The sequence below is a fragment of the Apostichopus japonicus genome, chromosome 15 (assembly GCF_037975245.1).
Source record: "Apostichopus japonicus isolate 1M-3 chromosome 15, ASM3797524v1, whole genome shotgun sequence".
NCBI lineage: Eukaryota > Metazoa > Echinodermata > Holothuroidea > Aspidochirotida > Stichopodidae > Apostichopus > Apostichopus japonicus.
The window spans coordinates 12844633-12869577 of record NC_092575.1 but is presented as its reverse complement, the minus strand read 5'-3'; the positions used below and the strand labels follow the sequence as shown (position 1 = coordinate 12869577).

Below are 24945 nucleotides of genomic sequence, written 5' to 3'. Positions count from 1 at the left end.
AAAATAGAATTAGTTCCATGTCAAATCACCTATTTCTGGTTCTGCATGGTGAAACGTACAGTACTGTGTTACGACTGTATTGTGCAGTACTATGTAGTTGTTGTTCAACACTTAGAGGTCTTAACAATTACTCTACCTTCATTATTATCACAGTTAAGGTACCTAAAAAGTTAAGGCTATATTCGAAGGAAAATACATTTCCACAAACAAACATATGCAATCCTTCACAATATATATATATCCTTAACAAAGCAGAACATTTCTTACAAAGAAATTTTATTACAAAAAACTGTTTCCAAAAAAAAAAATCATTGTCTATATGCTGCTAACATGGCCATCATACCAATAATGAAAGCAATGCCAAGAGTGTCTGCTCAAATTAATACTATTCTGCACCGCAAAAAAAGATTTGTTTTTGGCCTGATTAGTTTTATAATTTGATACATTAAATAGATAACGAGGGAAAAGCTTTCCATGTTTTGTTAGAAAAATGTTCGTTTCAATACAATCAAACTGCAGTAAGTTAAAATTGCCCGCAATTTCACACGTGTATGCGAGAACAGAAACGGCAGACTTCAACATATATATTCATTTGAAGTATTAAAGTCATAGATCTATTAAAGTTTAGTTCAATAAATTCGAAATTTTGCAACATACTCTTCAAAAAGTATTGATTAATAACGATGGTGCACTGATGTTTGAATAATAACACAAAACAAAAGATTACGCAAAGAGGCGTTACTCTTTGCAGCTCTTGGTGGAAGCAAGTTGGTAATCGCGCAAACTATGATTAATGATTTGTTTGTATTGATTTTTTCAATTTTGGCTGATGTAGAGTCACACCTGGCACAGACCATGCGAAAAAATTAAAAATTTAGATCTGTCAAACAGCTGAGTCTAAACTTACACATATATATTTTTCTTTGTTTTACAAATTTGAGTGTCAAAGCAACTGAGCAATTACTACCAACAGTTCCTGCTTAATGTTGTTTTAACTGGATTGATGAACAATTCATTAAATATTATGTTTCGATTGGTTTTTATATAACTATCCCCCTTTACTTGCATTAAAATTATGGAAATGAAAATTGCAAATACCTTCTGAACCTGACGACAGTTGAAAATTAATACATTGGAACAGATCTAACATGTCGTACAGTACAGTAGGTACTGTACAGAAAGCTGCTCACATTTAATAGTAATTTACTAATTAAACAACAAGTCAGTGACAAAGATCTTTATATATGCAAATGTGAGTAACAGCTGCTATGAAGGCAGGAACCTTATAAATAGACAATGAGGCAAATAACAAATCATAGATACGGATAACAAATATGTCACGTTACGTAAGAAAAAACAAACGCATGGGCGAGAGTGTACACTAAAAACAGCCCCCAAAAACACCCTTCCCTACAAGAAAAGGATACTTATCAGGCTGGAAAAGATCCTTGGAAGTGCAGAAGTCCTGATAGGAAACTTCTAGAGTATAAATCCAACGTAATCCGGGCGAATTTCGCGAAAATTTTTCTAACTCCGAAAAGCACAGTGAGACACTTTGTGGGTAGAAAAATGAAGGAAGGCCATTAGGGCCAGTTAGGGTGTACAGTGTTAAAAGATTACCAGGGCATTCTAGACGCGGTAGAATGCGGTGCATAGGTTGTGGGGAGACAGGTAAGTGGGGAACGAAGTAAATACGGATAACAAATATGTCACTACTAAATATACTGCGCAATAGCCTTAGGCCTTTGTTGTTGATTGGCTCACAAGTTAATAGTGAGCCTATCGTATAAAGGCAGTGAGCAGATGAGCCACTCGCAAAAATGTCGAGCGTAATGCATTTTTTTGCTCGCCAGTCGCAAAATTCTACTCGCCATTGGCGAGTTGGCGACAGTATTTGTCGAGGCCTGATGTCAAGACTGCCATATAGTACAACAAACACATAATTTAGGAAAAACTAGAACCCAAAAAATATATTTCAGAGAAGCATCAGGCTGAGCACTCAGAAAGTTTTTCTACATCAGTGCTTGACCCCATGCAAGCTGGTTGATTGTCACTGACTTTAGTTGTGAAGTTTGAAAGAGTCCTCCTTCAAGAAGTTCCAGATGAGCATGAGATGAGGCTCCCTCTTTGGTGGGACAGGTAGCTCCACTTGGGCTTTTGCTTCACCCGATCCATGTAATCGCTGCAAATTTGCTCGCTGTGTAGCGGTTCTTAAGATGAAAAGATCGACAGTTTCGAAATGAACACCTCGAACGATCTTATTGCAAACATTACCATTCTTTAGTGAACAGGTGTCACACAGTATGTGGATCGGGTCTGGTTTGGTTGGCAATCCACATGATCAGTTGGCCTAGAGTTTAGAATGCATGGAGTTGAACTCCTCTGATGTTAGACTAGCCTCCTTCTCTCTGTGTATCTTTGCTGATGACTATTGGCAGTAGGGATTTGGCATAGTAGTTTTCCCGGTGGTATGTAATACCAGCTTTCGTGGACTGCTTATGAAGACCAATATACTTAAACAATTCTGATTCATTGCACCCAATATGAAGGTGGTTTTTTGTTACTGTGGTGTTGACTTTTTGTCTGATGTAGCGACTTCCTGCCAGGATGAAATCGCGGACAGGACTGGCCAGAAATCCGATAAGATGTCCGTTGTGATACTAATACAAAAGCTGCAGAGACAACTCTGGATACCTTTGCCCTACACAGTTCCATTTAATTCTTTTAACATTCTTTGATACCAACATATTAAAGGAAAGCATCACTCAAACCATATAGACGCATTTATCTGTTCGGATAATTAACCAATTGGTAAGGCTTGATTGTCTAAATTAAGGGACATGACCAGATACGAATCCTTAAAAAATGTTGCCCTGGGTCCACGGGTAAATAAAATAAAATGAAAAATCACTAATACTGGACGGATTCACCGATGGAATATGATCTCGCTGATGGGGAAATTGTGTTCTCTAATTAATATCGACACAGAATTGTATGTTCCTACAGTGTATGAGTGTTAACATATTAAACTAATACCTAGATATACCATAGATAGCAGATCTCACTGAAGGAATATGATCTCGCTGATCGAAAATTTTGTTCTCTACTGTAAGTATCGACACAAATTGTATGTTCCTGCAATGTATGAGAGTTAACAGATTAAACTAGTACCTGGTCCAGATATATATACCGTAGATACTGTAGAAATCAGACTTACCGATACTGTAGAAATCAGACTTACCTTTTTAATGATTGGAATGGTTATTAACTGATGTATAGCATATTGTACACTAGTAGCAAGTTTGTAAATATGATTATCTTCTGTCAACCGCAAAAGAAGTACCTGCATATACAGTATCCTACTGCGGTATAATTCCTGTATAATATTCACAAGCAGCTACATAATTATTAATATATATAATGATGAACAAAATTCAATTTCTTATGTCTTGTGTCAAGTTAACACACGTACTGTAATACTGTAATATAAATACAATAGGGTTCGAACTCCCGAAAGGAGGTCCGTACAGGTACATGACATTTCAAACTACTTAAATGTATGTATGTCTTGATATAAATGTCAAGTATTTGAGAACAATGCACAGATGAAGGAACATGTATGACCGAAACCTATTTTCAAGAGTTTGTGTGAAGAGATTTCATGCACACAGATATAACTGATAATGGACTTTGTTCTTAACAAACATATGCCAACTCTATTATAATATTCCAAATTGTTTACTTTGGCACATAAAGTTCTTCATGTATAATACTCATTTTCTCTCAATTTGGTACAATCTGCAGATCCGATTTCAATATTTACATGGAGAGACTTACCTTGCAAATTAAAATTCAAACCAGTGATTAAATAGGAAAAAAATTCATTGCAACATTTTAGGCCTCATTTTATCTTTAATAAATTTACCACAATGCCGAATGCTTTTAAACTAAGTATATACAGTAGGATGTACCAAATTGTAAAATGTACTGTTGTTCTTGCATATATACGGGATAGGTAGGTACAGTAGCCACCAATGCAGTCAGATTCAAACAGATGAAACTTCTCTACGAGAACTGTTTCTAGTAGGTTCAGTTAAGGTCGTTGACCTGTAGTGTCGCTGACAGTGTATATTACAGAGCTACAGAGTACACATTGAAATGTTACCAGTTCACACTGAAACCTCAAACTTGCTGCATATATTCTAATTACAATGCATTAATGGTTTATGTAAAACTTTAGCAAAAGTGTAGGACATTGCACCATGTATTATAATTCCACTGTACAGTACTTATTGTCCATGTAACAGGCAGACTACAGTATGTATGCATACATATATACCATTTAAGTTTTCCTAATGTATTTCTTGTAAACTATTTATTAGCCTAGACATATATGCAGCTCTACCAATGACTTGGAAACTAAACCTACTGTACATACATACCACTAGGAAATGTCTAAAACATGTACAGTATAGCTCCAGGCCTTCATTGTTTTTTTTTTTTTCCTACTACATAGTAACTATCAGAATAACCCAATTTATCCTGATACATTCCACAACACATCTCTTTGGTATAAAAAAAAAACATTCGCCTGTTTATGGTACTATCCATGGCAACCCATTTGTGAGAATAAAATCTCTATATAGGCTATAACAAGCAATATTAAATCATCTATATTTAACATCTGACCGAACTCACCATGACGTTCACCTCAGTGATCCTAAAAATACTTCCAATTGAAACTTAAAATGAAATCTGTACTCTACAGGTAGTGGTTGAAACACTATCAGTGCTGTCATATTATCACATTGCATGGGTTCAAAATCACGAGATCTACAGACTTTTAGACAGCATTATTACGATATAGTAAACTGACTGAGTAAAACTTGAGTTTGTATTAATATCATGTATTAAAATTAAAATTAAAATTAAAATTATATATACATCATGCATAAAGCTCTACATGTCAGATTGACATTTTACTGTAGCCAGATGCTGAATTTTAAAGACTTTTTGAAATTAGAGGTAAAATATAATTTCTTTTTTCCTTTTATCAGGGGGGGGGGGGCGGGGGCGGGGAGAGGGAGAAAGGGAAGTGAATTTGGCATTTAAGTTTGAAATTTTGTCAGACAATTCTATTGATGTACATATATAAGACTTCTTCATACCCAAAATTAAAACCTGAAATATCTACTATAACCCGCCAAAATTGAAATGAAGAATTCAAAAAATTTACAGAAAAACTGACGATCAATTAAACCCTACACGAAACCACCAGCTCAATATTAAAATTTACCTTTGTCAAAAAAAAGAAACAAATACCACGAAAATGCAAATTCAATAGAGCAGAGAATTATGAATTTAACTTTTTTCTTGCAGAAATGAATTTTGCACATGTATTACAAGCCTGCATGTATCTATATTTCTTTCAACTTTAATTCACTTGTAATTCAGAAAGCTGTTCATCTTCCTGCAGTCCTAAATATGTAACAAATTGCTGAGAACTGAATATTTTCAAACTATGGTATATTATGTTATTCATAGTACTGCATAAAGATACAATGCCAACCAGATGCATGCAGATGAGGGAGAAATTATACACAATCATCCATGGTTGTATACTGTGCATTTCAATTAAATATGAAGCTTTTCTAATGCTCAGAATTTATCTCTGATTATCCATGATCTGGCAGAATTTGCTTCCATTGGTTTAATTGTAACTGTACAGTTTACTGTACAGTAATATTAAATAAATTGACCAAGCCATGTAATATACACTTAACTGGATACTCCTCAATATCTTGACTTGTTTTTATTTGGTAGTAGCCATATAGTAGGATCATATTATCAAGTTATTCACCATTAATATTATAACAGAGAGCATTTTACTGTTATCACAAGAGATCATCCACACTGTAACCTCCAGTGTAACTTTCTACAACCAAAACCCTACACCTGTTTGTGCACCTTTTATTATGTAATCTTCAGCAGGATGTGTGGTTAGCTTCACACTAGCTTAACCACTGTTTATGTAGACAGAGTAACATCCTGTCCCATCCTCTTGTAATCCATTGTAAAAGAGTATATAAGATGCAACTTTCACCATTTGTATTGAGTAGCATACATCCAGCCAAGGAAGATACAATATACTCTGCATTAAACTCAACTACTTGTTTGTGCCTTTATTTTCTTGTTCACATACCGCTGTGACAATTTGGTGGAGGAGCAAAAATTCCTATTTTAAGTTTTACATGACACGTTCTCCGTATTTCCTTCGTTCATCTACTCGTTTCACAATGGCTTCAACTGTTCCAGCAATTGCACCCACCCCTTATCATGGGTTATCTACAGAAAATGCCAAGCGTTGGCTGGCTCGCTTAACCCAGTTTGTAACACTTAAAGGCTGTAAAGATGAAGATGCCTTAGCTATGTTTGGACTACTCCTTAGAGATTCTGCTTTGGATTGGTTTACTTGTCTTGATGACTCTGTCAGGAAAGACTTCACACAAGTCAAAGCTGCGTTTTTGTTACGCTTTCAGGATGTGGTGCCCACTTGGCAAAGACTAAGCTCGTTTTTTACAGCTAAACAGGAACCAACTGAAACTGTTAACGATTTTACATCTAGGATGAGCATGAGGGGTTCAGATCTATCTCTCTCGTCAGAACAAATTGTCCAGGCTACTCTGGCAGGCCTACTTTCCCACATCAGGCCCTTTGTCCTACAAAAAGACCCTACCACTGTCGAGGAAATACGTAGGGCGGCAAACCAACTCGCCACTTCTGTGGATTCGTCACGACAGGAAGAAGTGTTGATGGCTGTCCAAGGATTAGCAGACCAGCTCCAACAGCTAACCACAACCCAGGAGAGCTTTGCAGATCGGTTACATTCCCTATCCACTACGGTAAATGCAGCCTCACTGGACCAGTCTCACGGTGGAAGGAGAGGTCAACCACCACCATCTCCGCAAAAACAGGGGAGACGGACCTGGCAGAAATCTTCCCCTCCATCACAGGATAGCCCGAGTCCTTGGCATCGTCAACCATCACAGACACAGCGTGCTTGTTCTGGGTGTGGTGAGTACGGTCACTTAAGGTCTTATTGTCATGCTCAAGATCTTAGCTGTTACAACTGTGGTAAACTAGGACATATAGCTCGAGTATGTAGGTCTGGCCGTTATGTACCCCCCTTTTACCCAACCAACCCCTTCCTCCAATCTTCTGGGCAGCACCAGAATGATCAACAGCCCCAATAGCAATTACTGTCACACAGGCCCTCCTCCCCTGTGAATAGTTACTGTTGTGAGGCATCTTGTAGGGACTCTGTAGCAGCCATTTCTGCCACGCCCTCTGTGACTTTAGTGACCCCACTTCAAAAGAATTTGGTTAATGTGTCCCTAAATGGTTGTACTTCTAAAGCCCTTGTTGACACAGGAGCTTCCATTTCTTGTATATCTCTGTCTCTCATACAGAGATCTTGTATTCTCAAAGTGTCTACACTTGGTGACTCTACCATTAGTCATATTAAAGGGGTGTGTGGTGAAACTCACACTGTTCTTGGGACAATCAATCTGCCTGTTACTATTAACAAGCTGTGCTTATATCAGACATTCTATGTATTTCAAAGACTGCACCACCCACTTATACTAGGTCTAGATTTTCTAACGACAAATAAGGCTTCCATTGATCTTCACAACCATTGCCTATCTCTTCATGATGGTATGACCGAAGTGTCTTTCCTTCAGGCTGATCGTGAACGACATGAAGTTATAAGATTGCAGACTTCAGTTACTGTCCCAGCAAAAACTGAAGTTATTTGCCCTGTTAAGGTTATTAACCCTGACTTTTCCCATAGTGTTTGCCTTTTAGAGCCAGCATCGTCTTTAGCTAGTAAGTTCAATATTTTCACGGCCAGGTCTGTATGCTCAGTTGCCAATTCTAGTGTTATTGTTAAGCTTATGAATCCCACTAATTCTGCTGTGTGTATTCCTGTCAAGACTACCGTTGCTTATGCACATGAATATGAGGACATTCGTGACTTTTCGGGTTCTGAGCCTGATCTGTCCGACTTTAATATTTCGTCATTGTTCGATAAGACTTCTCCTGATGATGATGACCAATACGTCACCTTAGCTCAGGATATGGGTATAAATTTAGCAACTTCTGATCTCTCTGAGGTACAACAACGAGAGCTTCTTATTTTAATCGGCAAGAACCGTGATGTTTTTGCCACTGACCTGTCTGAACTTGGTGAAACTAATCTTTACCATCACAATATTGATACAGGGAGTGCACCTCCCCAACGACAGCGTTTTTACCGCACGACCCCTAAAATCAAAGACGAAATTGAAAAACAGGTCAATGATATGCTGCAAAATGGTATAATTGAGCCCAGCATTTCAGAGTGGCAGAGTCCTGTTGTTCTGGTCAAGAAAAAAGATGGCAGTTACAGGTTTGCTGTCGATTATAGGAAACTCAATAGCGTTACTAGGCCAATGCACTTTCCCTTACCTCTATTGGAGGATGTTTTTGATGCGGTGGGTGAATCTGAAGCACAAATCTTTTCTGTGTTAGACCTCTTTTCAGGGTTTTGGCAAGTCCCTATGGACCCTGACTCAAAACATAAGGCTGCATTTGTGACTCATCATGGGGTCTACCAATGGAAAAAACTCCCATTTGGCTTAATGAATGCACCTGCCTCATTTCAATTGGTCATGGCAGAAGTACTAAGAGGCTTGAATTGGAAACATGCTCTTGTGTATGTTGATGACATCCTTATTCTAAGCAAAAATTTTCAGGATCATTTAGACCATCTTCAGGATGTTTTTCACCGCCTCCGAACTGCCAATATGAGACTCAAACCTTCTAAATGTGACTTTGCTGCACAGAAAGTTACTTATTTAGGACATGTCATCACAAAAGATGGCGTTCAGGCTGATCCCTCTAAAACTGAGGCCATTTCTCAATTTCCTTGTCCTCGGGATGTCTCTACTTTACGAGGTTTCCTTGGCCTTTGTAATTATTACCGTAGATTCGTACACGGTTTTGCCAAAATTGCTGCCCCACTAAACAACCTCCTAAAAAAGGATGTTCCCTTCACCTGGTCTAAACAATGTGAAGATGCCTTCGAAAGTCTCAAACATGCTTTAACCACCCCACCCATACTAGCTTATCCTAGTATGTCTAAACCTTTCATTGTTTCAACTGATGCCTCAGGGAGTGCCATCGGTTATATTCTTGGACAGCGTGATAGTTGTAACAGGGAACGTGTGATTGCCTATGGCGGACGATCTCTTAACAAAATGGAAAAGAAATGGTCTATATCAGAAAGAGAGTGCCTTGCTCTTATTGAAGCAATTCAGTCATTCCGTCCGTACTTAGCTAACAACAAATTTACTGTTTTGACTGATCATATAGCTCTTAAGTGGTTACATAAAATTTCACATGCGACTAATGGTCGTTTAGCTAGGTGGTCTATAGCGCTTCAAGGGTATGATTTCACTATTGAACACAAGGCAGGAAAACTACACCAAAATGCAGATGCCCTTTCTAGGAGAAGCTATGATTCACAACAAATTCCATCAAAGGCTGAGGGAATGTGCATTGAACAAACTAAGACCAGTCACCTTGATCAGGATACCACTGTAGAATATCACATTGAATATGCTAGCAATCCTAGTGTACCTTCTGTAGGAGCTGTTTCAGAGAAGCCAGATATTGATCCTGTGGCTGTTAAATCATTTCAGAGGGAGTGCTCAGACTTTTCTTATTTGGTTAAGTATTTAGAAACAGGTGAGCTACCTGAGGACCAGAAAGTAGCTAAAAAAGTTGTTGTTGAAGCTGAACAATATGTGTGTCTTGATGGCACTCTTTATCATTTATTTTACCGTCGAGCTAAAAATCTTTCACAGGCGGATAGGGTAATTAAGCAACTAGCTGTGCCTAAGGTCCTTCGACCTGACGTTTTATTGTCATATCATGACTCTATTGCGGGAGGGGGTCATCAAGGGTTTGATCGAACTTATCATTCGATTCGTTTAAAGTACTATTGGCCAAGAATGTATTCAGATATTTATGATTACGTTAAATCATGTGATGCCTGTCAAAGAGCTAAACGTCATTTTCATGGCCACCCTGCCCCACTGCACCCAATGCCTGTTGAGGATGCATTTAAACGGTGGCATATGGACATCCTTGGTCCACTTACCACCAGTTCAGACGGTCACAAGTATGTATTATTAGTTACAGACAGTGTTACTCGTTGGCCAGAAGCTTTTCCTCTTAAGTCTCAGGAAGCAACTGTCATTGCACAAGTATTGTACAAAGAAATTTTCTGTCGTTATGGTGCACCACATACCCTTATCTCAGATCGTGGAAAAAATTTCATGTCAAAGTTAATTCAAGCATTGTGTGAGTTGTTTGACATCACCCGTCACCATACTAGTTCCTATCACCCACAGACTAATTCGACATGTGAGAGGTTTAACTCAGTTATTGCACAATCCATGAGAGCCTATTGTGGGGGAAACGATTCCAAATGGCCAGATATGCTACCTGGTATTTTAATGGCTTATCGTATGTCCCCTGCGATCAACTCAACCCAATTTTCACCTTACTTTCTTTTGTTTGGTAAGGATATGCATACTCCCTTGGATGTTAGTTTACACCCTACTGACACCATGGGTAGAGATGCAAAAGAGCATATCACTTCTGTTATGGACAAGTTAGCCACCTTTCGTAAGGTTGCAAAGGAAAACATTGTTCAGGCACAACACAAGAACAAACAAACTTATGATGCTAATGCCAAGGAACCATCATTTCATTTGGGACAAAGTGTACTAGTTTTTAACCCTCAAGTACCACAGGGCCATTCATCCAAATTACATCGTAAATGGTGTGGGCCATATTATGTCTGTGAGTTAGGTCCTAATGACACCTTCAAACTCAGGAATTGCTCTGATAACAAGGAATTGCAATCTCTGGTTCATGCCAATCGGCTGAAGCCCTATCATGACCCGAGGGACAGGAAAGTGCCTACTGTGCCACACCCTACCCTGTCTTCTGAAACTAAAACACTTCCTGGGACTAGTCCTACTGGAGCTTCCCAAGAAACCCAACATATAAGAGAACAAAGTTCATGGAAAGATGTTGATCGAATTCTTCAGGCACGTAAATATAATGGTGCTATGTATTACAAAGTTAAGTGGGCAGATAAAACACCATCTTCATGGGTTCTTAGTGGGGATTTATCTTCTAATCTTATTAGAGAATATCACATCACCCGTACTCTGCAAGGCAGAAAACGTAAACGTCCATTGAAACGACATAAGTTCTTCATTTAGAAATACTGTGTACTATTAAAGTTGATCGTGTAAACAAATATGGTTAGTCTGTTGCTTCCATATTTATCAGACTCTACGAGTAAACCTTCTTTACATGTCAAAGGCTTTTTCATTGTTTATAATATATTCATTCCTTTGTTTTATATCTTGAGCATGACATTATTTTAACAGTATGTGACCGTACTGCCACAATTTTCTATTTTGATCATCATTGATACATTGCTTTTGTTTTTTAATGTTGTGACAGTAAATGTATGTCATTATGTTCTTTCAGGTTTTCCTGTAATTTTTTTTTTCTTGCCTTTGTCGACAACATTTATAGATGTATATGTTATTATCATTTGTTTTTTTTCTCAAACAGTGAGACATTACTGGTCATGTTTCTTTTATTGAGTTTCATCACTATTTTCATATATCAATGGTTCACCTTACCTTTGAAATTACATTCGAGCATTTTATATACGTTTTTGTTAACGTATTCTGTAAGGACTTTTACTTTCTGCAATTCTTAGTGTTTGCTGTTTCTTCATTCTTTCTTTTCCTTTCACATTTGGGGACCAAACTTTTTAAGGGAGAGGCAATTATAACAGAGAGCATTTTACTGTTATCACAAGAGATCATCCACACTGTAACCTCCAGTGTAACTTTCTACAACCAAAACCCTACACCTGTTTGTGCACCTTTTATTATGTAATCTTCAGCAGGATGTGTGGTTAGCTTCACACTAGCTTAACCACTGTTTATGTAGACAGAGTAACATCCTGTCCCATCCTCTTGTAATCCATTGTAAAAGAGTATATAAGATGCAACTTTCACCATTTGTATTGAGTAGCATACATCCAGCCAAGGAAGATACAATATACTCTGCATTAAACTCAACTACTTGTTTGTGCCTTTATTTTCTTGTTCACATACCGCTGTGACAATAGTCAAATAGAGAAAATGTTGTGTTCTAACAATGTACAAAACTATATGTATAGTACTGTATCAACATTTTATTTCCCTACAAACCCTCACACTTTAAATCTATTTCCAGGTGTGAATTGGATGACATCACATCATGAGTGTCTTTGATTGGAGGAGACAGGTACAGTACACAGTAAGTCAGGAGCGATCTGTCAACATATCACCTATAACTGTACTACCATTTCTCCACGATAAATCCGCCATTGAAGAATCTAACAAGCTCTTACTCTATTTTCATTTTTTAGTATTTTTTTATTTTTTATTTATACATTCTTATACCCATCAACTGTTGTATTAGACTGAGCTCTGTAAATTTGAAAAAAACGAGTACAATATAATAAACCAGTTTGAATCATTTATCTCTGATTTTCTCACGAAATGCATCATTCGCATACAGTGTAAACTTGTACAGTTTAAATGACACAGTGTGTAAGTTTCGATGGCTGTGATTAACTGTTCCACACTTTTGTGTGTAACTTGTTTTTGCATCTTAGCTATTTTAAATGATAAGGAAACAACCATTTTAACCCTAATAGTTTCTCAGTCCTTATCCAATTAACTATATACCTAAAATTTTGCCAATACCTTACTCTGCAGAGAATTTTTTTTATAAAAGACGGTGAATCATATGCTTTGTGTCCTCACTACTAGAGACAGACAAATATTACTTTGTCATTGTCAAGATATTAACACAGTTTTCAGGTGCCGTGTCATCATTGCATTGAAATAATGTCTTTATTAAAACCATAATTAATATTATCTGCAGATTTGAGCTTCATTTATTCGTCAATTCCACTTTACAGAAAACAGACAAAATGAATATTTACGAGTAACAATGAGCTAGAGTATCTGTATCATCAGTACAATATTATGTAAGTAGTTTTGTTGATGACAACTTTTAAGGAAAATAATTTACTGTACATAGATCTGAAAAGACTGATGCAAGTGTATTCCCATACCATGGGCAATCCTTATTGGTGACTATTAGTACATTACTGTATGAGGTACCATAAAATATTGCAGTATAATTATGATGATTTTGCTGTACACTATATTGCAAGTACAGTAATCTTAAAGGTAGTCAGTATACAGTAGGCCCCAAATTTTAGCATGCCATAATTGCTAGAAGTTTTCAAAAAGTAGTTTCCTCGAGGTCTTTACACTCCAAATTGTTCTCAGACATTTTTAAGGAGCACTTAAGATCTTCTGAATGTCCCAGTGAGGACAATTTCATCAAAGGTTGTAATACAAACAGTTTAAGAATTTTGACCAAAGGTGCCCATATTTGAATATCTAGCATATTTGGGGCCAATGCAGCATACTGTACCTTTAAGGCTTAAAGTACAGGTCACACCACAAGTCAGTCATAATCAGGTACAGTAATTCCTCATCAATGGATGAACTGAGATGCAGAGAGCTTTCAGTACTAGCCTAATTACTACATTATGTCGCTAACTACTTTAATCACATGTGTACTTTAATATTAATGGTAAATGGTACAGACGTGTATGGTTTACTGCCCACTGCTGCAGTACTTAAATTGTACAGTACAGTACTTACAGTACAGTGGATCAGCATACATACATGTGTTAATCTCAACTGACTGCAGAAAACGTAGTTTTATCATTAATGTACACACAGATCTAATTTCTAACATGATATATGAAATAAGTACATTTTTTACGCTGTATCTAGACAGTAACATTGCAACTTGAACATCTATAGGTGATCTTTAACAGGGACAAATATTTTAAGCATGATCCATGTACCAAAATGATAAATTTACATATAATCTTCAATTTCTCCCCGTCTCCCATTTCTGGTTTATGTCATCCAAGTTCTTTGAAATTGGCAATTATGAGAAAAGAAAATTCAACATGAAGGTTTATAGATTCATCCATTGCACTATAAGAATGTTGTTCTTAAAAGTTAAAAGTGCACAACAAAATAGCACATATACAGCGCCACCTGACAAACAACTTTCAATAGCACTAGTTAGCTAATATACAATAACATGCTAAATTACTAAGTTCTGTTTAAGCTAATAGGGATAACCTTTCGGCTACTGCTAAAAGTTTGCCTTAAAATTAAGCTGAGCTCTCCAGTGTACAAAAAGCCTATTTGTGAGACTACCAACAAGATAGAACAGCATGTAAGTTTCTTTCATTTGCATTGGCACATGTACTCTACAGCTGTCACTTTACAGTACTTTGGTTATGGAGCTATGGTACACATTACAGTTTATATAAAAGCATACTGTACTGTATATACTGTACATTCAGAATAGTGATGAGAAATTGTCAAAAGTTTGTCAGTGACCATGTTTGTGGGTCTGGAATCCCATGCTGGTACCGTATATCAAGTACAGTACATCTTTGCAAGTGGACTGTAAAGTTACAACATCCCTCAGTAATTATCATATGTCATGTAATTAAACAGTACGTTCCAGTGTTCGACAGGGAATTGTTGCAACGATGACAAACAGAGCTCTCTGATGACAAACTTCACCGTTGACTCGGTTGTCACAATTAATCATCAATAACCTACATAATATTATACACACCCAAAAGAAACACTGATGTCATTTAAAGCATTGTACATGACATGTGTCACAGATATAGAATAACTTTTGTATAGCTCTACATCAACTTATTGAAAGAACAAGCTCTAGTTTACAGTGTATGACTGTTTTTATGGAATATATCTAATTTGAAGAATATCCATGAATACAAATTTATGCTGCAAATTTAACAATTTAATGCAAAGTAATGTATTAACAAGTATTATTTGCTTGCTGGTTTCATTTCAAAGTATTGAACTCAAATTTGAGCTTGGCCATTTGAGATACAAACTTGTGTCACGATCATATAAATATGAAAATTTAACAATTTAAGCCCATCTTTGCAATGGGTAATAATCTGGAATCGTTCATAAAAAGTATTGCAAGTGAAAAACAGCTAGATCTGTATTGCACTGCACCTTTGAAGGGCACCTACTTAGTCTGATGATTCTGATGAACAGTAATTATCGTTTTTTGATCAATATTCAAAGTTTCAAACTGCACTACAGAGTAGCGATTGAATGCAAAATACTTTCTTTTAGTCCTTAAGAAGGAAGAAACACTACACCCTGCTTACAGTATCATTAAAACTTTGGGGAGACAATCAGTCTGATGGACACTGACACTGAGAACATTTCCTCTTTGAAAATGTTAATCTCTCCGTGAAAACGGGAATCAGTTTAAAAATCATGTAAATGATATCTTGAGACAAATTGTTTGTAGTTAATAATCAGAAGACAAACCAGGGTGTTGTGACTCAGTGGACAAAGTAACTAGTTGTTTAGAACTTTCTCCTCAAACTTTTAATGTAAAAAAAAAAGAACAAAACTGAAAGGTTGAAACAAAAATGATGGTAGGGAGAAAAAGAGCTGTTTATTTTCATAATTTGGGATGTACAGGTAGGCCTAAACAGTATACTGACTACTGTAAAGTACAAGAGGCTATTTTCTTATAATTTAATCAAAATGTGGCAAGCAAATTAATACAGTTTGTAAAGGTGACTGTACATATATACTCAGGACTGCAAATTATAGAAAATATAATAGCATAATATGAGAAGAGTCCCTAATGTGAAATAAGTATTTCAAAATTTTGTTTCAATTTGCATTAATATCAGCAATAGCAAACAATTAATTCTAGCTGATTAGTTGATTGATTTATTTATGCAAGTGCTGCGTACAACTGAAAGTTGTATTCAATCCATATCGCGTCCAATGCACATAACTTTGTACACTGTAAGACATGATATATTTTCCATCTCTCAGTCTCTGAAACTGTACTGCATCATACAGTACATGCTTAACAGAATGAAACAAACAGAACATGTTTGACAAGAGTCACAAGACAGTGACCTGGTTTAATAATTCAACAATTTGACACTAAGTTCTAACAAAAAATATGAACTTAATAATTCCAAGTGCATGATTACATTGATGCCTTTTTATGATAATCTTGATACCTTGGAGTATAAATTCAGTTACAATGACAATATTTGCATAATAAATTATTAATTAATGATTAAAAATGGAGAAAAGAAGATGTTGGGCAAATTAAGCTCCTTCAGGCTATATACTGTACTGTATGAAAGCACTTACAGGAAAAATTCTTTAATAACTAATTTGGATTTTAATTTTTCATTGTAGAATGACAAAATAATACTATTTATAATACTAGTTATTACAACCAGAGAGGATCGGAGACTTGGCATGCAAAGTGCTAATCAGTCCTCCCCCCTTACCCCCCCCCCCCTTCCCCAAGGCCCTCTAAATAGAAATAAAAGGTAGGAAAGAAATCAAATGAAAGCAATTTAAGAGAAGTAAGAATATAAAACAGACAAAATTAGTCAATAATTAAAAACAGTGCTGTGTTCCAAGGGACCCTGTACAGTAACTCCAGTAGCAACAAAGGAGTTTCAACTGTATAATTTATGAATAAAACAACCAAAATTAGAGAATTGTTTTACTCTGTGTGGTCCAGAAACACACATGTACATATATATGTTTGTATGTAGATATGATCTTAATAGTTCAATCTTTGATTTCTCTTACTGTACACATATGTACTGTACAGTACTGTACATTTTTCAATTTTCATTTCAATTTGTTGTAACCTGGTGCTATAATCTCAGAGAATGATGAGAGTTTACATATAACCACATTTGCCTGTAACTTCTCAGTCTCATCAAAAATGGATGAATGATGTTATTTATAGGCAAATAAATTTGACGTACTTGTAAAAACATATTGAAACCTTCATTTTGTAGAACACAGAGTTCTTTTGTAATATTGGATCAAAAATGTTGTACAATATTAATTGCTAGAGTTTTTTAGGACAAACAGACTTTTTGCATGTTCAGCATACACCAAATCAAATTTTGTGAACATGGTTATGTAGAGACCCAGTTTATACTGTAAAAGTTAGTTATGCAAATTAAAATTTCACCCATGAAAGAAGTTAGTATGATCTGTTAGTTACTTCCAAGGCTGTCTTTACAGCTTAAGTGTAAGAGTTACTGTAGCTTTCTCTGACAGGAATTAATCTATCTGTAGGTTTCACATCACAAAATGCTAGATGCAAAATGGGCAAACGTACAGTATGATTTACAGTACAGTATTAAAGAGCAAAGACGTATAGTGCAGCTTTTACACAGGGGCAGTACCGTACTATTTTTAAGAGGAAAAAAGCTCATAGGTTTCCAAGACTCGCTACAAAATCTTTAAACACTAAACTATTCCTTGTCTTATGTACACGTATTGAGTAGCAGGATCACTGTCAAAATGTTATCCTTCCACATCAGGTGTGGATGCATTTAAGGCAACATGTTGCACAATATTAGTAGTATTTTCGAAGCCTGGACAAGTGCTCATACATATATGTCTACAGTCTGGTTGATTGGTGTTTGTGCATTAAAACCATATCATTTAGATTACTTTAGTCAGGTATTATTCAGGATTGATTTGATGGTAGATGAAAAACAAACACACATATTGTACAGACTTTATGTGCATGTACAATGGTGATGGAGGAAAAGACACATGTGTGAAAGATGAGAAATGGTACAGCTGTGCACACAATTGTCAGCCATCTTTAAATGATTTGAGAGAGGTAAAGTTCATGGGTTTAATGATAAAGACACACAGAAAGAATAGCACTGCTACATATGTACAGTGCATAGTACTGTACAGTATATATATGAAATGTTACACCAATTTACTGTGCAATGATGTATTGAAATATATATGCAATCATAATGTATTAATTAGAGAAGATTATTAAAAGTATTGCCAAGTTTGGGAATTTCTTCACAAATTGACAGAAAGTTTCTAGAAATCTTCTGCTTAGAACTGGTTTGGTCTGGAGGATTATGACTGGTTCTCTGAATCCAAAATTATAACAATGTTCACTTATAAGAGTTCTCTACAAATGTTTGTACATACATGTATGTAATGTTGCAGAATACTGCGCAATATGATGTAAATTGTCTAATGTGCTGCACTAATGTACCACATTAGAGATGATAAATAAAAAAATGGAAATTGCCACGTTTGGAATTTCTTCACACATTCTAGTGAATGTTACAGTACTGTAGCTGCGAACTGCTTTGGTCTTGAGGAATATGACTGGCTCTCTAAAGCCTCAAACATTATCATGTTCGGTTAAACAGTAATTACATAGTACATGATGATGTTACAGATTACTGTGCAATAATGTATGAAATGTTGTAATGTTGTACACCATTTGTGATGATTTTTCATGAAAAGATTGCCAAAGGTTGGAATTTCTTCATGTGACATGTAAGAGTACTATACGTATCTTTCAACTGCTACGGTCTGTAACTCTTTTGGTCTTGAGGAATATGACTGGCCCTCTGAAGCCAAATTTATAATGTTCGGTTGTTAACAATTTCTGTAAGTTCATGATGCATTAAGTACTAACTAAAGTAATTATTTTAAAATATACATAGTTACCCCAACAAACAACTTAGGCTCAATTTCATTACTAAAGAAAACTTACTGTAGTCACACATTTTAAGGTTGTAAAAGTTTTTTTTTTTTTACATACTGTACAGTTTGTAGATCTATCTATACAAAAATTGTATCCGGGGTATTTTTTGAATGGCATCGTTACTTAATTTTTACCATATTGACCTCTTTTGAAAGAAAAAAAAACCCAACCCAGTATATCATTCATTAATGATGTAACTTTTAAAATAATTAATAACACTTTACTGAAAAGGTTTTGGTACCATTGTTGGAAAATGGTGGTGGAAAATAGTGAAAAGTTGCTTTAAATTTGCAGAATTCCAACTTACCTCTAGGTCAAGGGTCATCCCTTGCTGTGTCATATCAAAGTTTATAGATGGCAAGAGATGGCTGCCTTCGTCATCCTCTGATTTCCAAGAATGTTCCACTTTGTCCCATATTTCATCCTCGCTCTCCTGGACTACGACTAATCCATCAGTTTGTTTGGCAGCTGTCGGTAAATTCCCTCTTATACTTTTTTTGCTGCCCTTCTCACTATCCCCAGAAAAAATCTTTTTGGTCTCATTTTCTCCCAGCCTTTGCACTTTATTAACACAGTCTGGAGATAAGATCTCTTTTGTCCTTGGAGGATCGCTCGACGTCTTGGTTAATTTTTCCTTGTCTTTACTTTTTTTACTACTTTTCAGCGAGTCCCCTCTCTCCCTGGCCGATCTTTGACTCAAGGGTTCCCTCGATGACAGAGGTGGTGTACTACGGGTGCTAGAGGGGCTCATTGATGCCCTCCTCGATGCAGCCACTGGAACTCGAGACCCTTTTAAAGAAGAACTCGTCCTTACTTCATTTGTCTGTTTCTTGAGATTTGCCGAGGCGGCAGCATTTTCCCGTTTCTGCTTGAGTAACTTTTCATACTTGGTGACTGACAAATTAGAAAACGTTCTGCCAGGTCTGTTAGTACTATTGGGAGATTTGATATCGTTCGGTTTCTGTGAGCTTTTATTTGAACCGGTGGGTGTCTGATTCTTTCCCTGAGTTTCTCGCTCTATATTTTTCTTCAGCCTTTCCATTCTTTTTCGTAGCACATCTTCTGTATTCCTCCCTGGCCTCCAGTCGAGGGGTAGAGTGTTGGACTTGGTCAGCGAAGCCCTCGAGGTGACGTGACCATTCCCGACAGGCTTGTCCTGATTGGTCGCAGAAGGCCTGCTTTGTGATGCTGATGATGGAACCTTAGGAGCAGGTCGCTTTTTGGAAGACATTTTTTTTTTTTGCAGAAAGAGATGTAGCGATCTCTTAATAAATTAGTTGAGGTACTTGAGTAAACATCGATGCATTGGAAGACATCTATTGCACATACTGAGCAAGGTAGAGCACCGCAGTGACCAACATTCCGATGAAGTTAATCGAAAAGCTGATGAACAATAAGTCTCGAGGCTGGAAGTGGCTATGTTACCATGGTAGCCAAGTCAAAATCGCTCTTCCATGCACCAAAAACCAAGGACACGAATACCCTGTAGTTGAGATGGATAAAAGGAACATGATTATTTTTCTTTATAGTACTAACTATAATCACATACCTACAGACCAGTACCTGTATGCAGTGAAGCGTTCAAAATTGCATAAACAGAGCTGTACAGGTACATACTGCTCAGGTACATACATACATAGATACACGCATGCATACATACACTCACACACATGCACACATACGCACACACGTGTAGCATAGACACATACACACTGTACATTCAGTCTGTAACAAATAGACTAGTACTATATGTTGTGAAACATTCACTCTATACATTATACTGTACAGTACTAATTGTGCCTGTACTTACAGTACATACTGTACAGTAGAGCTCTTTGTGCTTAGTTACAACTATTTAAGTACAGTATATATACCAGGGGATAATTTATGCAGTTATGCCTCCTAAAATGTATACAAAATGGTCAAATTGCTAATATACACATTAAAAGATGTAACTGCAGTTTTCTTACTTAGAGAAACAATAGTATTCATTTATAATCTTGAGACAAATTCAGAGCCTTCAAAACTACTATACAAACTTGAACAACAAATGATTTCCAGTTACTGTATTTACTGTATAACTGATAAACTAATTTATTCTGTTTAGTGTTATAAATGTAACACACTGAGACATAGATGTGTTACATGCCCTGCAAAACAGTTAATAATTCCTGTACTGTACAGACAAGTTACACAAACTTTAACACTAAATGATTACCAGTTATTTACTGTATACTGATAATTTATTCTGTTTGTAACACACTGAGACATAGATGTGTTACATGCTCAACAAAACAGTTAATAATTCCTGTACTGTACAGACCTGTTACACAACTTGAACACTAAATTATTCCCTGTTATTTACTGTTACTGATAAACTAATTTATTCTGTTATGTAACAAACTGAGATATAGATGTGTTATATGCTCTACAAAACAGACCTGTACAGACCTGTTCAGGCCTACTGTACCTGTGCTTCACTTAACAGCTTTCTAGTACTGTTTGTACTTACCGCACTGTAATTATTCTTCAAAATATAGGAATGAACAATTGTTTAGTTTAAGTTATTGTACTCCTAAAATCTAGCCCTACAATTTATACGGCTTAAACATTAATTACTACTAACAAAATGAACAGATACTTTACTTATTGTACATGTATTGTAAAAAAATGGTAAACAAATTTGTAAATTAAGGGTGGTCTGCTTTACAAACTTATGATTTCTAAGAATGTTTTTCATGTCAGACAATAACACTTTTTACATATTTATCAATAATGCAACTACTGTAAGTATTACCTACAGTATACATTGAATTTCTTTCATTATTTACCAATTGTTCATAGTTCGAGTAGATTTTTGGCAGACTTACACAGTGTACAACTTACTGTAGACAGCTCAGTACATGTTTTGCCCAGGGAATTTCAGTTCTATTGATAAAATTAAATGTCAATAAGTACATTTACAGTACGTAGGCTGTACAATCTGATCCAAATTAATTTTATTAAAATAATGACATAATCAATTGCATGTAATTTACTTTCATTGTTACATCTAGACATTCAGGTCATGTCAAGGCAATTCAATTCCAAAATATTACATTAAAAGATTTATTTTTTGTTACTGTTACACTTCTTAGTTTCCTTTATACAGTATAGCCTTATATCTGTCTTTGCTTTCATTAAACAGGCTATAGTACGTATACCTGATAACATTTTAATGTGCAGTTACTAAATGCACTATTAAATGAGATTAATCTACCATGCTGATTTTAATACCCTGATAAACTTTTGCCTTAGAATTCAACAATCCCACAACTATTGTCCTACTCTAATAGCACACAAGTGTGTTAGTTGACCAGTTAATAGATGAACTCAGTTGCAATGACCTATTGTTGTTTACTCACAACCAATAAATGCTTTTGTAAGGTCCCCATTCATGACTGTACTGACTGGTCCAACAGTGGAGTAATCAATACGCTGCAACTAACTTCTGTGGCATAGATTAGTTGGCAGTAAAATGAGGATAAACAATCAAGAATAGAAATTAACAAATCTTGGGACTGTTACTGAACCCAGTGAGAAGGGAATTTAATCTAGGATTGAAATCTGGAAAACAGTTAGCATCCCTTTCTGACAGTACCTGTCCAAAGTTTGGTTACAAATCAAAACTCAAATTTCTGTACATTCTTTGCTGCTCTGTATACAGTATTCAAAGGACAACAAGTATTTCAAAATCCCACCTTAAAAAGTTAAAAACTTCATCAGACAATAATGGGTTTAATCCTACACTCCCATATGGTACTAAATGAGTTCAACATATCCATCAAGTAATTATTGCCAACAAATTAGGCCTAGATATACTGTGGCTCAGTTGGTATTGAAGCAAACTTCTAAGGTAATTTGTCTTTGTGGTATTGATCATGCACCAGGTTCAGATATCATTCCAGGAAAACATATATCTTTGTTGTTTTGAAATATTACTTCAAAATCATAGCTTTCAAAATCTGAGGAGCTTTTGTATGTTAGGAGCTCTGATCCAAAAAGAACTCAAATTTATTAAGGAACAAAATTTGACTGTGCAATATGTTTCATTCCTATATCCTGAACTTTCTTAGCCTTTTTGTGTCATAATTGTGAAAGCTTTAACTTGAAGGAGAAACTTGATGCAACTGATCAATGTTTCAATTCTTCAATGTTGGTAAAAGAATTCATACATGATGAATATTTGGTATGCAATTTGAATATTCTAAAGATTTGCATCTTGTAACAACAGAGGGACTTGCTGAAACTAAATCAAAACGTTGCAAATTTTCTTTAGTACATGTATATTTTAGAATATTATTAGAATATTAGGAGATTAAGTAAGTACTGTACTAATAATTTGAGCAGCTGTAGGGAGAGAGGGACATGCTTCCCAGATTTTACCATACTGCTAGGTGAAAACTGTCTACAGGATATACTCCTTCCGAGTTTGTTAATCAATTGACAGCCAATAAAATGTTAGGGGCATATTCTTACTTCATTGTTTATTTTAACTTCAATTGATCTATTCTGCCATGAGAATATATGCATGATGATTTAAGGATTAAACTTTTAAATGCAAAAATATTTATGGATTGGAATGAAGGTCCAGGAAACTGGGCCATGGTAGCAAGTCTGGTGTTATGCCATTTTTTTTTTTTTTTTTTTTTTTAAAGTTGAGATATAGTTCTTTGTTAGGCCTAGCCTACAGAAGGTCTATTTAAAACGAAATATGACTTGTCCAGTTAAATGAACTTCAATGTGGTATGGCTGGAATTTGGTACAGAATTAGCATCAGATATTTACAGTACAATATGAACATAAAGTTTAAGCTGTTTGCATATACTATACACTCACTTCACAAAGTACAGCCTACTTCTGGTTTGCTAGGGTGACATGGTTAATTCTTAAAGGTAGACACGTTTTAAGAGATGACAGGGATTAGTTGTGGGACAACTTGAAGGAAATTAAAGGTGTGATTAGCCTGATGTTAAAGGGTGTGAAGACTCGCGCAAAAAGAAACGTCTAATGCCGGTAATCTGACCTAGTTTCAAATGAGGTGTAACAGTAGTGTTTGACACAACCATCGATCCCAGAAAATACTGTACACACACAGCTTGCTACGTCGGTAATTAGACACTAGTGTACAGTCAGTACATACAGCTGCGGTCAATACCCACAGCACAGTGTAAAACGATACAGCGATGGACATCTCAGGTCCAGCTAAAGATAACAAGGTATCACTTTTCATTACTGTCTGCATTTTGTAGCGACACAAACAAAACGTCACTTAAAGCAACAGAAAGTTAACTTTTTCAGATGGCGGCACGCGGTTTAGGGCGAGTCTCCAATGCCTTTAAAGCTAAAAACAACTGCACGGAATTTCCCAATCTAAATCATGCTAGCTACAACGTTCCAATCCATCTTTCTATATATTGACCTCTACTGGGCTTAAGTTAGACTATGTTGTTGAGTCTGGGCCGTATACAGCAACATACCCACCTAACCAAATCATATTCATTGAGAAATAGGCTAGACCTCAACATTTGCTAAGTATCATGCAAGATTTAATATTTTCATCATGTTGTTAGTGACCAATATCACATACATTTGCAATAGACCTACACATACATTGACATAGCCCAGGTTATGAGCCGAATTGCACAAAACTCAAAAGGCTCAACGTTACAGTCATATGCCAATCTTAGCTTACTTACGTTCTGACTCAGAGTGCTTTCCTATCTGCAAGTTTTCGTGGAACATGACACAGCAATGATGACACTCTGCGAGCTAAAATAAATGCATTCATAAACTTATAGACCTCGTGTCACTTTTCAATACTGCTTTACAAAAGTGCCCTGAAGCTTCAAACGAATTTAAATGAAATTCGTTTGTCTCTCGCTATTGAAAGCGAATTGTGTTTGAAATATGTGTCAAATGCCTCTCTGACTTGTCAACATCTTGTTGCCGTTGAAAAGCTTCGTTCAACTACACTATCGCGATCGTTGTTATTGTTGTCACGGTATGTGGTATATCAAGACTGATGGTACCGGG

General features: G+C 36.1%; 1 protein-coding gene across 8 annotated transcripts in view; it reads right to left on the bottom strand.

Annotated features, from left to right (window-relative positions):
- The window catches only part of LOC139980500 (RIMS-binding protein 2-like), a 192495-nt gene extending 167616 nt beyond the window's left edge, over positions 1–24879 (bottom strand). For 3 of the 8 annotated variants that reach the window (XM_071992160.1, XM_071992161.1, XM_071992162.1), the window contains exons 1-2: positions 24609–24879; positions 19178–20353 (exon numbers count right to left, since the gene is read on the bottom strand). In XM_071992160.1, the coding sequence (XP_071848261.1) occupies positions 19178–20101 (924 nt within the window). In that variant the 5' untranslated portion in view covers positions 20102–20353; positions 24609–24879. The remainder of the gene's footprint in view (positions 1–19177; positions 20354–24608) is intronic. The other 5 variants (XM_071992155.1, XM_071992158.1, XM_071992159.1 and 2 more) reach the window with 2 other exon arrangements.
- Between the last annotated feature and the right edge of the window lie 66 nt (positions 24880–24945).